Source organism: Cebidichthys violaceus, unplaced genomic scaffold (assembly GCF_023349555.1).
Source record: "Cebidichthys violaceus isolate CVI_PGR_0920_01 unplaced genomic scaffold, fCebVio1.0.p SCAF_11, whole genome shotgun sequence".
Classification (NCBI taxonomy): Eukaryota; Metazoa; Chordata; class Actinopteri; order Perciformes; family Stichaeidae; genus Cebidichthys; species Cebidichthys violaceus.
Window position 1 is genome coordinate 688,363 of NW_027176274.1, and position 16,051 is coordinate 704,413.

Genomic DNA, 16,051 nt, shown 5'->3' on the forward strand with positions numbered 1-16,051 from the left:
ATGTTATGCACGGATGAGGTGAGAAGCTTCTTCCATTTTTAAACTTCCAACTTGTGTTTGTTTCCATCGTTTGTTTTTGTCTTTGCATGGTTCAGTGCTCACCCCATCCGTCTTAATGAGGTTCTGATTGTCATATCATTTAATTTCCAAGTTGCTGTGAAAGAGAAGGAGTCTCCACCACAACTCAAAGAAGCTCTGGTAGAGCCAGCTGCTCCTCCAGAAGGTACTCAACTTCTCTTCTCAATGTGTTTTATGTCTGTGTTTGTGAAGGCATTCATAAAAGAATGTCACTCTTGATCAAACATGACTCTTGGTGGTGATTAATGTTGAATGTCAATATAAACTTGGTGTCAAGCTCTCCCATCTAGAATGTCGTGTTTGTGTAGAGCTTTCTGTTGAAGTCCTTGTGTATCTTGTACTTGAAGAGATCAAAGTAAAAGTTCAAGAAGCTGCCAAAAAGCCTGAAGTCACTGACACAACCAAGAAGTTGGAGAAGAAAATTACTCCACAAGAAGAAGCAAAACCAGGTATCCTGATAATTCTCAAAAGAATTCTTCTTGTGCGTTCTTAAAAAGAGTTTTGTGTTTTACTGATACTTCAAAATACTTAGATTCCCTCTTTGTTATACTTGAAGTGGCCAAGCCAAAGCCTGTCGTAAAGGCCCAAGAACCAACCAAGAAGGTGGAAGAAGAAAAACCAGTGGTGGTTAAAAAGAAAACTCCTGAAACAGGTAGAAGTATTTGAAGGACTGAGAATGAAACATCCTCTGTGTTGGAGTACATAACCTCCCATGTGTTGTTGTTGATTGTTAGTCCGTCTTATTCTGGTCGGTATGACCTTCAGCAGCAGAACACTTTCATGTTGTATGTCTGTTTTTTGTTGTTAATTAATTTATCTTGAACTCAAGCATGCCACAAGTGTCCTCGGACACTTCATTTTAGCCTGTTGTCTTTACTTATTTCTTATGACATTCCACTAATGTGATACTGGACTACTTCCATCACAACTTCATCGCATATATCGTCCTCATTCTGTATTAGAACATTGACTTATTTCTGAATGTGTCTGGTAAGTTTTAAATCAGTTAAAATGCTCTTTGTGACTAGTAAATTACCTAATTAACAATTTTCTGAACTATACTTCTGTATTAGATGAAACCAAAGGACCCGTCCAAGCACCAGGAGGAGTCAAGAAAGGTAGGAGCTCAGATTTATCATCACTTTACCACAGTACATACAGTATAGATCAATCAGCAGCGATACAATCACACCTCCTGATTCTGCCCAATGGTTCCACCAAATCTAAAACCTACACCAGGTTCATGGTTGCATCTCATCAGTTAGAGATGTTGGGAGCTAAAAGAAATCAGGGAAATTACCACTTATTAGCTCTGATTGGCTTATGACATTCATTCTTCAAAACAATTTAAAATAATGTATATTATAAATAATGATAAAAGGTATTTCAGTATATGTTTAATGTTGTATCCTGTGGAAGTTGTCTTTTCTTGTGTCTCTTCCGTCTGTTTTTATTTCTGTTACTGTTGTCATGTATTCTTTTTTTTTTGTTTTATATCAAAATAATTGGATGTTTTGATATTTGTTCCTATTTCTATATTTATTTTTCTCTTTTTCTAAATATTAAGTATATGTGTGTGTATGTTTGTTCAAATTGTGTTGTTAGTTGCGTGTCAATAAGTAACGTCAAACCTTTGCTACCTTAGAAATTCTTCTGCAGAAAAAAGGTAAAATTCACACGGAAGAGGAGGGTACGTTTGAGATTCCCACGTTGAGGAAGACAACCAGAGTGATAAAGGAAGTGGAAGAGGAGCAGGAGATTATCAAACTGAAGAAGATTCCATCAGTTCCACCTAAAGAGACCGAAGAAGAGCAAAAACCTCAGAAGGTCACCAAGACCACAGTCTTTGATGTTGAGGAGATGGTGCACAGAGAAGAAGCTGTTGAGATGTCCATCGCCACCAGGAGACCTGCGGAGGAGAGGAAACCTCGAGAGAAAGCAGATGTGGTGAAAAAGCCAGAAATTGTGAAGCCTAAAGAACAGGAACAGAAAGAAGCTCCTAAAGAGGCATGGACCCGCCAGAAACCCATTCCAACAGAGGAGAAACCAGAAGACAAGATTTCTCTGAAGAAAACTCCCAAGGCACCAAAGGAAGAGGAACCTGCTCCGCCAAGTGCAGCCTTGAAGAAAGTGAAAAAATTGCCTTCAGATGAGGTTGAAGCAGAGGTAGTCAAACTCAAACCATTTGAAAAGCCTGTTAAACCAGCTCAGGAGCCGGAGAAGGACAAGAAGGAGAGGCCAGACAGGGACGCAGTACCTTTCCAGAAGCTAGAGAGGATCCCCAAAGAGGTAGAAACCAAAGAGCCTCCCAAGAAACCAGAGAAAGCTCCTCCAGAGGTGAAGGAGCCACCAGCCAAGGTGCCAAAACCAGTAGAGAAAAAGAAAACTCCAGAGAAAGAGCCTGAGGAGGTCAAAGCACCTACCAAGGTGAAGAAAATCCCACCACAGGAACAAGAGACAGAGAGCGTCAAGCTGAAGCCCTTCTCCAGGCCTTCCAAAGAGGCTGCAGAAGAGCCTGAGAAAAAACCAGCAGAGGAGAAAGAGAGGAAGCTGGCCGATGAACTGCAGTGCCGCCGTCGCACAAGCCCAGACGAAAAACCAAAAGAACGAGAGCCAGAGGTTACGCCGAAGAAACGCGAAATCCCAGAAGCTCCAGAGAAGAAGCCGGAGAAGGTGGTAGAGGGGGTTCCAGCAGAGAAGATGGTGTCTCCTGTGCCGGTTTCTGTTAAGAAACCAGAAAAGGTTCCTGAGGAGCCCAAACCTCTGCAGCTGAAGAAGGGAGTCATGCCCAAAGCGAAAGAGGAGAAAGAAGAAGTGGCTCTGAAGCCTTTGGCGCAGCTCAAGAAAGTTGAGCTGAAGAAGACTCCATCTCCAAAAGTTGAGAAGCTCAAAGAAGCAGTCCCTGTTGAGAAAATGCCGAGTGTTGATAAACTCAAAAGGATTCCTAAAACGGTTTCACCGAGAGACTCTGTCGAAGCTGTGACTCTCAAAAAGGTCCCAAAGAAGCTGTCGCCGGAGGAGGCTGCAGAACCGGCAAAGCCCAGCAAAGGGAGGATCCCTCTGGTGAAGGAGGTCTCTCCTGGAGCCGTCCAGATGAAGAAGGTCGCCACCCAGCCGGAGGAGGAGGTGTTCGAAGAGGAAGCCGAGGAAGAGGCGGAGCAGGAGGAAGAAGAAGAGGCCTGGGGCTGGGAGCTGGTTCCCCGAGACAGTTATGGCTCTGAAGACTGGGAGGGTGAAGTAGAGGAAGGAGCTCTCGAGGTTCCAGGGGTCACCAGGAGAGGTGAGATGGTGGGCGGCCCCCAAAAACGGCTGAGAAAAAACATTTCTTCATGCTCCTGAATAATCTCTACCCATTTCCTTTCATGCCTCCATCATAATAGTCTCTTCTTCATCGTATCTTACGTGTGATGCGATTTATGCCATCTCCTTCTTGTGTTTATGTTAATTATCATTCTGTTTGTCAAACTGTCTGGTCATATCCATAACTTTCTGTCATTTCTGTTATGTTATTTGTGCATCTGTCATTTTAATATCTTTCCATTCCCATCAGTCCAACATGTGTTCTCATACCATCTTTACTCTTTGGTTCCTTATTCCATCTCTTCATGGTGTAAAATCATTATTTCATATATTTACCATCACCATCACTTCATATTCACCAATCCATCCGAGTGGACTTTACATATCTCCCAGCACATTGACATATGACCACAGTGTGTGCAGCAAAATTAATTTGAATTGTTTCTGAACAGAGGGACAACCAGCAGAAGAAGCAGGAAGAGGTCGAGGTAGAGGGCTGAAACGTAAGTAAACCTAGGAATTCTCAACAAAAAAAACCTTTTTGGTGATGCCACAGAACTCTTCTTGAAATCCAAACCGTCAATTCATTCTCTTAAATTATTCTATTTCTAGCCAAGCAGACCCCGTCCCCTGGAGAAGGCCGCGGCCGCGGCCTAAGGCCTGGTGGAAAGGGCCCGTCGCCACCAGAGGAACCCTTCGCAGGATTCAAACTCAAAGCCGTCCCCCTGAAGTTCATCAAGAAGATTCAGGACATCGTGCTGAAGGAAGCCGAGTCCATCGGCTCGTCTGCCATGTTTGAGTGTGAGGTCTCGCCCTCCACCGCCATCGCATCGTGGATGAAAGACGGCAGTAACCTCCGTGAGGACCCCAAACACAAGTTCTACTCTGACGGAAAAGATCGCAAGATGAACATTATTGATGTGCAGCTCTCCGACACCGGTGAATATACCTGTGTGGCCAAGAACGCCGGCAAGGAAATATCATGCACAGCCAAGCTCATTGTTGAAGGTATTTAACAATAAAACCAAAGTTGGTGTTGTGAAGCCCAGAAATAGTACCAGTAATCAAATAGCTCATTGCTTTGTTTTTTTTTAATCTCCTCACAGAGTTACCTGTGAAGTGGATCAAAGAGCTGGAGGAGGAGACTTCAGCTATGAAGGGTCAGCCTCTGTATCTGACCTGTGAGTTGAACAAAGAGAGAGATGTGATATGGAAGAGGAACGGAGAGGTCCTGAAGAAACAGGCTGGCAAGATTCAGATCAACATCATCGGTATGCAGCACTCCGTGACCATCCAGAACACCACTGAGGCCGAAACAGGGATCTACTCGTGTGAGGTGGTCAACCAGGAAGATGTAAAGACTGCAACGAATGTCAAAGTCATTGGTGAGCACAATATTGAACATATCGCTAAACACAGTAGCATACATCAATACCAGTGTTTCCCATGGACTGTATGCGGGTCTAGATTTGGACAGGAATGGCTTGAAGTACCTAGGGGCACCATCTTTTTGGCCCATTGTTATTTAAAATAACATGTCATAATACACTGACATGAAACAATATATTTCAATTCTTCTGAACAATGTTTTACATCTTGATGTCCAGAAGTAGATCTCAGTTAATAACCTGCAGCTAAATTCAGATAATCATATTCACATCTTGGACATTCCAAATTCAGATTAGGAGAAACCTTGAATTTCTCTCCTTAAGCGTCACTTCAAACTGCAGTGATGTCAGAAAACTGCTTAAAGTCAGATAGTCCAAGAAGACTAAGCCTGTTTTATTTTCTCTGCCCTGCCTTAGACTGCATGTTATATTTAGTATATTAATGGTGCACATCGTGTCTTTAATGCTTTAATGTTCTACTCCAATAGAAATCGTCAAAGATTGGATCGTGAAACCACTGAGAGACCAGCATGTGAAGCCAAAAGCTGCCGCTACATTTAAATGCGAGCTCTTCAAGGAAACCCCCAACTGGAAGTGGCTCAAAGGAGAGACCGAGGTCACTCCTTCTGACAAGGTGGAGATAAAGAAAGATGGAAAAGAGATGACGCTCACCATCAAGAACTGTCAGCCCGAGGACGTATCAGAATACTCCCTGGAGGTGGAAGGACGCGTCTACACTGCCAAGCTAACACTTGGAGGTTTATCCATCTACCTACTTTCCTTACTTTTAACTTCAGCACCTCTAGCACTTTTATCTATCCTTCTATCATTTGGTTGATATCCATGAGTACTAATTCAAATCTCTTTCTCAGAGCGGGAGGCGGATATCCTGAAGCCCCTGGCCAGCGTCGAGGTGGTCGAGAAGGAAGATGCCATGTTTGAGACGGAGATCTCTGAGGAGGATGTTCCGGGAGAATGGAAGCTCAAAGGAGAGGTTTTGACCAGATCCCCGGTATGACTTCATGGACTTGTTTGCGTACAAAATGTATTTCTACTTTTGCGTGGCCATTTTCATTACTTTATTTATATAAATGTGTTGTGATGTATTCACCAGATGTGCGACATCCACATGGAGGGTGGGGTGCGTAGACTCACTCTGAAAAACTGCCAGGTGGATCAGGCCGGAGAGGTGTCCTACCAGGCTCTTAACGCCATAACCAGCGCAATGCTCAATGTCAGAGGTAAGAAGTACTTCTGGTATCTGGGACTGGAGTTACAAATGTACCATGACTTTAGGATATTAGCTGTGAAAAATAAAGAAGTAAGGTCTGTGGGAAATTAAATAAAGCTTTATGGCATGTAAGAGCAGACCTTAGATCTTTATTTAAGAGGGTTGAAGAGTTAAATTCATTATTTGGGGAATTTTTTGAGACGTCGTGCAGCCCGGAAAGAAGAGGAGCAATTTCAGTGTGGAATCACAAGTATTTCCTACGATCAAAATTGTGTCCGGTGTGTTTTTCTGTTGTTTCTTCAAAGGAAAATGTTTTATTTGTTGTCCGTCCAAAAAAGAAAATGTTTTATTTGTTGTCTGTTCAAAGGAAAAGTTGTATGTGTTCCTCCAAAAGAAAATGTTTTATTTGTTGTCCGCCCAAAAGAAAATGTTTTATTTGTTGTTTGTTCAAATGTCTGTTGTTGACGATTGTCAATCGTAAATTTGTATCGTCTGTGGTTAAATATTTTATGTTAAATCTACGTTCAGTGGCCAGTTTATTATTCAAACCAACACCATGTTCATGAATGGGTCCCTCCACCAGACACAAAATCACTGAGATTTAGCAGCAGATCATGAAGGTCAGTAACTATTTGATTTAATCAACATTCAATCAGTCAGATGGTCAAGCAGGAGGTAACTGGTGAAGAAAGACGAATTGGCCAGAAGAATGAAGATTCTTGTCACATCCTGATGAAGCTGAAGTCAGAATTTGGTGCCAGCTGGACGAGATGATGGACTGGTCCTTCCTCATGATGAGAGCTTTGTTGAATGTTTCATGAAGAATGCTATTTACCAGCAAGACATGACAGCTCTTTAGAGTCCTTCAACACCATGCTCCAAAGAAGGCTGTTTCTTGTGAACGATCCCAGAAATGCAAAGACGTTGTTTTGCTTAGACGACCTGCACAACCTGAAGATGTTTCCACTGAGTTTTCTGTTGGAAATGATGGGATTAACTGTGTGTACCATCAATGAGCCACAATCTAGTCTGCAACCAGAACATTGTAGGTGTTTCACATAAATACCGCCCAATATCCCTTTGGTAGGATCCCATAGAGGGGTACAACCCAGTAAACTGGCCACTGGCTGTAGTCTGTCGCACCTGTTATTGTGTTTTGTCGTGTTGTTGATGTGTTCTGTACCTGTGTCACCTTTTTAAACCCAGAAATCGAAATGGACTTTGTTGTCCCGCTGAAGGACATTTCTGTGCCTGAAAAGAAACAGGCTAAGTTTGAATGCACCATCACGAAGGATGTCTCTAAGGTCATGTGGCACAGAGGCGCCGACGTCATCACCACAGACCAAAAGTATGACATCATCGATGATGGAAAGAAGCACATGCTGATCATAAACTGCTGTGAATTTGATGACGAGGACGAATATACAATTGCGGTTTTGGGCAAAACGTCCACAGCTAGACTCACAGTGGAGGGTAAGTGCTGGACCGCCACTACTGGACCTTTATTATTATTACTATGAATCCACTGAGTTGGTTCACTCCTCTTTCAAACTAACTCACACGGATATGCTTTACTAATACAACTATAGGTATCAGGCTCAAATTTATCTCGCCGATAAAGGACCAAACTGTGAAGGAAGGCAACATGGCTCGTTTTGAGCTGGAGCTCTCTCACGAGAACATCCCCGTCACCTGGTACAAGAACGATGTTAAAATCCACCCGAGCAGAACGGTGGTCACTCACGTGGATGGAAAGAAACACGTGCTAGAAATAAAGGAAGTGACTCTAGATGATACTTGCCAGATTAAGGCCGAGGCCAAAGGAATTCCTTCCATGGCCAACCTGACGGTCATAGGTAAACCACAAAGAATCCATCTGTCTTCTGTCTTTCCTCCTCTGCCAGTGTGTCTTCTTCTTCCCCCACAGCTATTTGTCCATGTTTGTGTCACTCATTATGTATTTGTATGACATTTTACTGTCTTCTATGTCGTGCATTTGTGTTCCTTGTCTTGTTTGACTGTCTTGTTCTTCTTTTGCCTTGGACCATACTGTATATATATGTATGTGTAGTACTAATGTTGTACATGTGTTGTTTGTGTGTAGTTCACATGTTGTATATGTGTTGAGAGTCACCCAAAAAATGTCCCCATTCCAGAGGGAGATGCGTACTTCACAGTTAAGCTGCAGGACTACACCGCGGTGGAGAAAGACCAGGTGGTTCTAGATTGCGAGCTCAGCAAAGACGTGGATGTCATGTGGTACCACAACGAGGCCGAGATCAAGACCTCTAAGGTGGTGGCCATTAAGGCAGAGGGCAAACGCAGATCCCTCGTCATCAAGAAAGTCGGGGACAAAGACAAAGGACAATACGTATGTGACTGTGGGACTGACAAGACGACGGCGACACTTCATATTGAAGGTAAAAACAAAAGAATTAGTTTTGAGCCAACTTCCTCCTGCTTCGCACACCTCTGTAGCTCACCCTTCATCTGCACCACCACCTAACCAAACCTAGAGAGCCATCGACATCTTTCTTGTTGCAGTTTTTCCATCACCTCTTAATTACCACTGTCATCACCTGTATGTGGTCCCTCTCCCATCACTCCATCCTCATGAAAGCGGTAGAAACACACTACAAGAGTTAAAGGGTTTTTCGGAGACGGAAGCTTCGATGAATTTCTCCCTCGATTATTGCCCTAATGTTGGAGATCAGTCCTCTCCTGTAGTGTTCTTCCACCGTAACTCTTGTCCGTCTCTTTATGTGCTTTGAAGGGTCTTCACTGTTCCCCTACCAGAACCACCCCCTCTTTGAAGAAACAAACACCTTTATTGTTCTTCATATATTCTGAAGAACTGTGGCACCTCAATACTGTAATAGGTCCATATAGAACCAAAAGATCTCCTCAGTCGTTGCTCTTTGGCGATGATGTGTCCTGATGTGACCGAAAGAATTGACGACACTGAAAGGTCATTTGGTTTTCTATGGTCTTATGAAAAGGTTGCACAATAAAGGAGGTTTCTGTTTAGTGTCTGTGCCCGTCTGTTGTCTTATGTAGTTGTATTCGTATGGACTGTGTTTTTGTATTAATGTCAAGTTTGTCTGAACGTCTTCAGTGAGAATTTTTGTCCCCTGTCTTAAACGTCAGCTCGCCACATCAAGGTGGTTCGGCCGGTGTACGGCGTTGAGGTGTTTGATGGAGAGACCGCTCGATTTGAGGTGGAGCTCAGTGAGGACGACGTCCACGGCCAATGGAAACTGAACGGAGAAGTCCTCAGTCCATCCGCTGTATGTCTCTTCAAATAAGACCTCAGCAGATATTCTCTTTACCTTTGGTTTTGATTCACTTTAATTTTGATTTGGGATTCGATGTGACGTCACATGTCAAACCTTCTCAGGGTTGAGATGTGAATCATGAGAATGTTTGATCTCTTGTCAGCAAATGAAAGTGGGTTGACCAGAGGGCCATTTTTTTGTTTCTTTTAACTGAAAAGTTTGTTGGTCGTCTGCAGGATGTTGAGATCGTGGAGGACGGAGCCAAACACACGCTGGTGTTGTACAACTGCAAAGTGCCTCAAACAGGCGAGGTGGCGTTTACCGCCGCCAACGCCAAGAGCTCTGCTAACCTGAAAGTGAAGGGTGAGCTTTTCTTGTGCAAAGTCTTAATGGACGCAGCGCTGTGGTCGTGGTTTACCTCTTTGAAAATGAAAAGCTGGAGCACACTGGTTCCTTTTAAGATCTTATCGTTCAGTTTTATGGGTCGCTGCAGAACGAAACCTTGATACCGACTGTATATCTGTCTAAATCAACAGAGGTCCCGGTCTCATTCATTACACCGCTGACCGACGTGCATGTGTACGAAAAGGACGAGGCAAAGTTTGAGCTGGAAATTTCTAGAGAGCCCAAAAGCTTCCGCTGGCTGAAGGGATCTCAGGAGTTGTCAAATGATGATAAGTTTGAACTCCTGGTGGAGGGAAGGAGACACACTCTTATTGTAAAATCTGCCAGATACGAAGACGAAGCCAAATACATGTTTGAGGCTGAAGATAAACGGACGTCTGGAAAGTTGATTATCAAAGGTAAATGGTTGTGTTAGGCAGGAACGGTGTGATGTGTTCTGGGGCTTTTAAACACGTCATCAGCGTTATAATCTGTATGTGTTCAGGTCTTTTTCAACTGTGTTACAACTCTATTTTAGTTCCCTTCATGTATATATATGTATAATTTCTGTTTGTCAGGTATTCGCCTCGAATTTATCAAACCCATTAAAGACGTGACCGTGAAGGAGCGTGAAACGGCCGAGTTCAGCGTTGAACTCTCTCACGAAAAGATACCGGTGGTCTGGTACAAAAACGACGTCCGTCTGCACCCCAGCAAGGTGGTGCACATGTCTGAGGATGGGAAAGTCCACACGCTGGCCTTCAAGGAGGTCACCGTTGACGACACCTCCATGATCAAAGTGGAGGCAATGGGCAAGACCTCAGAGGCCATGCTCACAGTGCTCGGTCAGTATCATTTTGAGGTGTAAATTCTCAGAAATGATACCGAAAACTTGACCTCAGCATGGATGACTTTTTTGGCCTCCCATGTTTCTAAACTGTAGCGGGTTGTTACTGGTTTGTTTTGTTACGTGTCTTCTTGCAGAGGGCGACCTGTACTTTGCGGTGCGGCTCCAAAACTACACCGCCGTTGAGAAGGACGAGGTCATTCTGTCCTGTGAGCTGAGCAAGGCCGCCGCCGAGGTCCGGTGGTTCAAAGACGGCAACGAAATTTTTCCCTCCAAGAACATTTTCCTCCAATCGGATGGCAAGAAGCGAATGCTGGTGATCAAGAAGGCGGCCAAGAGCCACATAGGAACGTTCACCTGCGACTGTGGCACCGACAAAACCACCGCCGACCTGAACATCGAAGGTAATACCTGCTGCGATGAGGACCTTTACCCCAGATCCAAGTCAGGACTGGCCCCGCCCACCACCATTGACCGAAACCCCGCCTCCTCTCTGGGCTCATCTCCCATCCATCCGCCATCACTGTTCTCTCACTCTGATCGATTGTACTTCTTCATTATAACTTTGTATAGAAACACTAATATGAACTCTGAAGAAATAATGGAGATATGTATCTGTTAATGTCTCTTAACTCAGATGTTCATAAGAGCGTTCATATACATACTACTACCAACAATAATAATAGAAAAAATACTGATAAAGAAGTTCTAATGTTATATTTTCACAGCTGACAGAAATGCATTTAGACATTTTGTTCATTTCTGGTAGGACAAATCTGATTAACATAATTCATAAATGTCTCCATAAACATCGAGTTATAAGGCTTTATATGACATGTATAAAGTACCTGTTGACAGTGTTCACATGTTTTATAGGTCTGGATTTACTCAATGTCTTCTGTTTTTGCACAAACTGTAAGTCGCTCTGAATGAGCGTCAGCTGCTCGTCCAACCTGTCACATGTCTTCACTGTTTGTCCTCATGAGACACAACGTCGTCTGTTTCACTGTACACGACAACATGAAACTGTTTTCACTCGATGTTTCTGTGTTTTCTCTGGCGTATTTCAGCTCCACCTTTTGGTTTTTCTCTAACCTTTTCTTTTTAAAACATCTGCAGAGCGCGACATCAAGGTCATCCGCCCACTTTACAGCGTGGAGGTCACCGAGACCGAGACGGCCAAGTTTGAGACGGAGATCTCAGAGGAGGATCTTCACTCCACCTGGAAATTGAAAGGAGAGATGCTCCACCCGTCTCCTGTAAGATTAAACTTTATCCTGTGAAGACCGTTTAGTTTGAGCTCCAGGTTGAGATTAACTGATTATTTTGATTGTTTGAACGGTGGATTATTTTTTTGTTCTCAGGATGTGGAGATCAAGGAAGAGGGATCCCGACACATGTTGATCCTCTTCAACTGCAAAATGGACATGGCCGGAAGTGTAGACTTCTCTGCAGCGAATGCCAAATCCTCAGCTCAGCTCAGGGTCAAAGGTGACAGAAATAACACCGACACAGACAACAGACAGTTTATGAAAACATTTGTTTGTAGTCGGCTTAAAATCCAGGAAAGTCCGCCTCTTTGCAGACGACACTCTGGTTTCTGTTTGGATTCCTCTGATCCTCCACTCAACATTTACAGTTACTGCTACCTGATTCACCAGATTGTAGTTAGTCCTTCATGGAGTTCACATGTTGACATGAGAAACATGAAACCTATCATCTGCTGTGTCCTGATTGGTTGGCTGAGAGGGAAAAAAGTTTCATCTTTTAAAATTAAACTTCAATTTTCATTTTAAAGTTTACAATAAAGTCCCCAGTGGGCTTCCATACTTCACCACGTCTTCACTCACTGTTGATTTCTGGGTAAAACTGAACTTTGTTGTATTTAATCAACGATGAGGCACATACGTGAGGAAAGATGATGAAAAATAAAAAGCAGTTAAAACATTTTCTTAAAAAGATATTCATTAAAACTTTGAGTAAAATGTTTAATGTGTTAATACATAATCCAGTTTGAGGTTATGCTAGCTGTTCCCCCCTGTTCCCAGTATCTATGCTAAGCTAGGCTAACGGATGATATTAAATGTAAACATGAGAGACCTCAATCTAAGCATCTAACTCTGAGCAAAAAAGATAAACAGATAAATTAATCAACAAATTGATTTGCATATAACCCCCCATGTCCTCATTTTAATTTTGTTTTCAGTTTTATGTAATTAGTTTGTTTTCTAGCAAATTGAAAACATTTCTGCAACTCATGTCTGATTGACACTTTCAGGGTTTTTCCAGGAAGATTAATTTCTTGTTGATTGTTAATAAAATATTAACGTATAACATATTTACATACATTCACAAGAGAATTTCACATTTCAGAAACGCGAGCTGCTGCAGAACAAATGGAGTGTAAAGATAAAAGCTTCTGGAGGACATCACATTGAGTCTCACAGACATTTTGTTATCAAACACAAATAGTTTGTTGAGAAACTTACTGAAAATCTGAAAGTCTTCTGATAAACAAGAAACTCTTCTCATCCAACCAACAAAAATAAAGAACCTGCAAACAAACTGAGAATAGATTTAGTTGACTCAGTAACACTAAGATGAGTAAAGAACAAATTATCTTCTTCATATGACGATGTATCAGGGCCTTTTAGGTAAAAAAAAAAAAAAAAAGTACTTAGAATAAAGTCCTACAGTTTATGCAAGAAAAACTCTGAAAAAGGTGTTTTTTTGGTCAAGTAAACTCATCGCTTCACTTCATGGCCGCAGAGTGTAAAACATATAAATGATCTTAGTATTTATTTATGTTCATAAAAGAACATCAGAACATGAAAGGAAAGATTTATCTTTCTGTTATTTAACGGTGTGAAGATGTTAATCCAGCCTAAGATAGTGGAGCCATGAAGTTCTTTGACCAAACAAAACACAACAATACTTGAGTTTATACAAAAAAATGTGTGAGTTTTCTACTCGTAGTTTATGACTTTAATCTCTGAGAATATTCACCTTTTCTTTCTAGTAAATTCTTATAATATTTCTCTTAATTTGACCTCCTTCCTCTTGCTCCGGTATGTATTTATTTGTTACCTACCATGTCCCTGATATGCTGTCATATCTTCAACAATCAGTGTTTAAATGTAACATTAGATCCAGTGGTAGAACAGTGAAGCTTCACGGTTAAGGAATCAGTGGCTCTGAATTAGAACTCAAAATAAATCGTTAACTGTCACTGACCGTTAAATCTGAACTGTTAATATCTCCGTTAACGACCTGGATCAGTCTGGTGAGCAGATTCAGATGAAATAAACGTCTGTCAGCTGTCCATCACAGTCGGCCTTTAACTGTCTGTGATTAAGAGGCTTTAAATGAGGCATGTGAGGAAGCCGGCTGTAAATAGTTGATGCAGCTTGTTAATCTGAACCAACTTCCTGGATCTCATAACGCGGTGGTTACATGACGGCCTTCAGTCTTCCTGCAGCGTGACGTTAGGTAACTCCTGCGAGGCGCTCCACATTCTCCTTTTCCAGGAAAAAATGTCACCCTGTTGATTGACAGGAGCAGATTGAATCCCCCCCCCCCCCCGATAGGTTTGGCAGAGGCAGGCTCTCAGCCAATCGGGGCCCTCGGTTATTTTAGAAACCGCATGCCTTATCTAGAACAGGTTGGCAGTGATTGGCAGGGAGGAGGACCCCGTCCCTCACTGGTTTCCTGCAGGTCGCATGCTAATGAGCTAGCCCCCCAACGCCGAGTCACCAGGGTGTCCGTCTGCAGTTGTCCTGAGGGCGTCCACCTTCAGCTCAGCCATGAGGACGAGCCACTGAGGATTATTTTCTCTTTTTTTGATCTATTGACCTGTTTCAGGGGGGGGGACTAATCATGTCTTCTCCCCAATCCAAAGCCCGAGTCATCGGCCTGGCGAGACCCCTGAACGATGCCACCGTGACCGCGGGGGAGACCGCCACCTTCGAGTGTGAGCTGTCCTACGAGGGCATCGCTGTCGAGTGGTTCCTGGAGGGTTCCAAGCTGGAACCGAGCGACAGAGTAAGTCCTGACACACCTGAGTCCTCAAAACAAAGCACCACTCACTTCCTGACACACAACACCTGTTGACACTCAGGCAGTCCCTCCTCCTCCTCCTCGGGGGGGGGGGGGGGGGGTGGTCCGGGGGGCCTCGTGGGTTGGTTCTGGTCCAGATCCGGGGTCCACTTTGTACACAATGTTCAGGTTCTCTGTTGTAGATCCAGCTCTGTCTTCATATAAGGGCCTGCTGCTGCTGGAGGTTCAGGATTCCAGCTGAGCATTCGATCCTGGTTTTGAGAGAACGCAGCGCAGCAAGGCTTTTTCTGCCCTGCAAGCGTTTCTACAGGGTTATTTTTAACGGAGGCGCAGGGCAGGTGGCAACAGGAGCAGTTTGACAGCTTGAGTTTTAAAATCACGCCACAGAAGAGCTGGAAGTGATTTTTTTGACTGTTTTCAGGCTGAAATAAGAGGCGAGGAAGAGGCGGTGCTCTGACTCGATGTCCGGTCGTAACGAGGGATTAGTTTGATTATCAGATGTAACCGGAGAACTCTGAAGGTGTCGGATGACACACAAAGTCTCTCTGACATTTACTGCATGTTACATGGTCGACAAGCTGCTGCGCTGGTTTAAAAAAATCTGTTTTCTTACAATATTAAAGATAAAGTGAGTAAATAAACAGGTCAACTGTGACGCAGCGGAAACAGAAACTATAATTGTTCTTTGGTTAAGAAGTAAAGTCCTAGATCTGGTCTAAGATTATGGTTAAAACTAAAGATAAATATTAAGGTAACCAACGTGAAATAAATGATTACTGACAGAACAAAGACAACATAATTTATAAACGTATTATTATAAACACAACTAATATTCCTCACCTTCCAGTTCAAAGAGTTTGAAACAGAATCAGGGAGCAAATAAAGCTTTGATGCTTTAACACTGGACAGAAAATAAAACTATGAATCACAGTTTGTACTTTTTATTGATATTTACGAGACCTTAAAGAAACCAATACAACTATAAAACAGCAGACTAAAGTCTTTAGAGGAAACAACACAAGCTGCTGATGTGAACGTTGAAGAAAGAAAAACAAAGTTTGGTTTTAAATCAGCTGATAATAATATCTGTCTGCAGACCTGAAGAAACATAAACACTTTTATTTGAATCTGTCTCAATAACAACGTACTTTTCACACTCAGCAGCAAAACAATGAGTTTAATGTTGAAAACAACAACACAAAATGATCCATGACAAACAATCAGTTTTTAAAATATTAAAACTAAATACAGATAATTGCTCTTGTTTTTGTTGCTATTATTCTTAAGATAAAAAAGGAAAGGTAAAGATGTCATAAACACCGAATGTTTAATTCCTCTCCGGTGGATTATGTTTCTGTGGGCTCGGTGTGAAATCCAGTCTGTGGAGGTAAAATCAGCCTTCAGGTGTCAAAGGTCATGCTGTTTAAATCGGGGGAAGGAGAGCAGCTGCCTGCATTCGTTCTAGCTGTCAGGGATCAGCTTATTCACCATG

At 42.8% G+C, this 16,051-nt stretch overlaps 2 protein-coding genes across 14 annotated transcripts in view; both read left to right on the plus strand.

Annotated features, from left to right (window-relative positions):
- Nucleotides 1–16,051, plus strand: part of ttn.2 (titin, tandem duplicate 2) — a 203,742-nt gene that overhangs the window by 89,944 nt on the left and 97,747 nt on the right. For 11 of the 13 annotated variants that reach the window (XM_068736078.1, XM_068736139.1, XM_068736105.1 and 8 more), the window contains 21 exons: nucleotides 152–223; nucleotides 426–527; nucleotides 635–730; nucleotides 1,152–1,196; nucleotides 3,831–3,881; nucleotides 3,991–4,386; nucleotides 4,485–4,763; nucleotides 5,255–5,524; nucleotides 5,639–5,778; nucleotides 5,881–6,007; nucleotides 7,204–7,470; nucleotides 7,587–7,853; nucleotides 8,154–8,417; nucleotides 9,145–9,284; nucleotides 9,509–9,635; nucleotides 9,809–10,075; nucleotides 10,235–10,501; nucleotides 10,641–10,907; nucleotides 11,623–11,762; nucleotides 11,868–11,994; nucleotides 14,402–14,544. In XM_068736078.1, coding sequence (XP_068592179.1) covers nucleotides 152–223; nucleotides 426–527; nucleotides 635–730; nucleotides 1,152–1,196; nucleotides 3,831–3,881; nucleotides 3,991–4,386; nucleotides 4,485–4,763; nucleotides 5,255–5,524; nucleotides 5,639–5,778; nucleotides 5,881–6,007; nucleotides 7,204–7,470; nucleotides 7,587–7,853; nucleotides 8,154–8,417; nucleotides 9,145–9,284; nucleotides 9,509–9,635; nucleotides 9,809–10,075; nucleotides 10,235–10,501; nucleotides 10,641–10,907; nucleotides 11,623–11,762; nucleotides 11,868–11,994; nucleotides 14,402–14,544 — 3,854 coding nt within the window. The remainder of the gene's footprint in view (nucleotides 1–151; nucleotides 224–425; nucleotides 528–634; nucleotides 731–1,151; nucleotides 1,197–3,830; nucleotides 3,882–3,990; nucleotides 4,387–4,484; nucleotides 4,764–5,254; nucleotides 5,525–5,638; nucleotides 5,779–5,880; nucleotides 6,008–7,203; nucleotides 7,471–7,586; nucleotides 7,854–8,153; nucleotides 8,418–9,144; nucleotides 9,285–9,508; nucleotides 9,636–9,808; nucleotides 10,076–10,234; nucleotides 10,502–10,640; nucleotides 10,908–11,622; nucleotides 11,763–11,867; nucleotides 11,995–14,401; nucleotides 14,545–16,051) is intronic. The other 2 variants (XM_068736131.1, XM_068736148.1) reach the window with 2 other exon arrangements.
- LOC137889688 (uncharacterized) lies at nucleotides 1,711–3,819 on the plus strand (the record flags this gene model as incomplete). The annotated part of the gene is made up of 1 exon (XM_068733667.1): nucleotides 1,711–3,819. A coding segment is annotated over one exon (1,707 nt), but the record flags the coding sequence as incomplete, so codon positions are not given.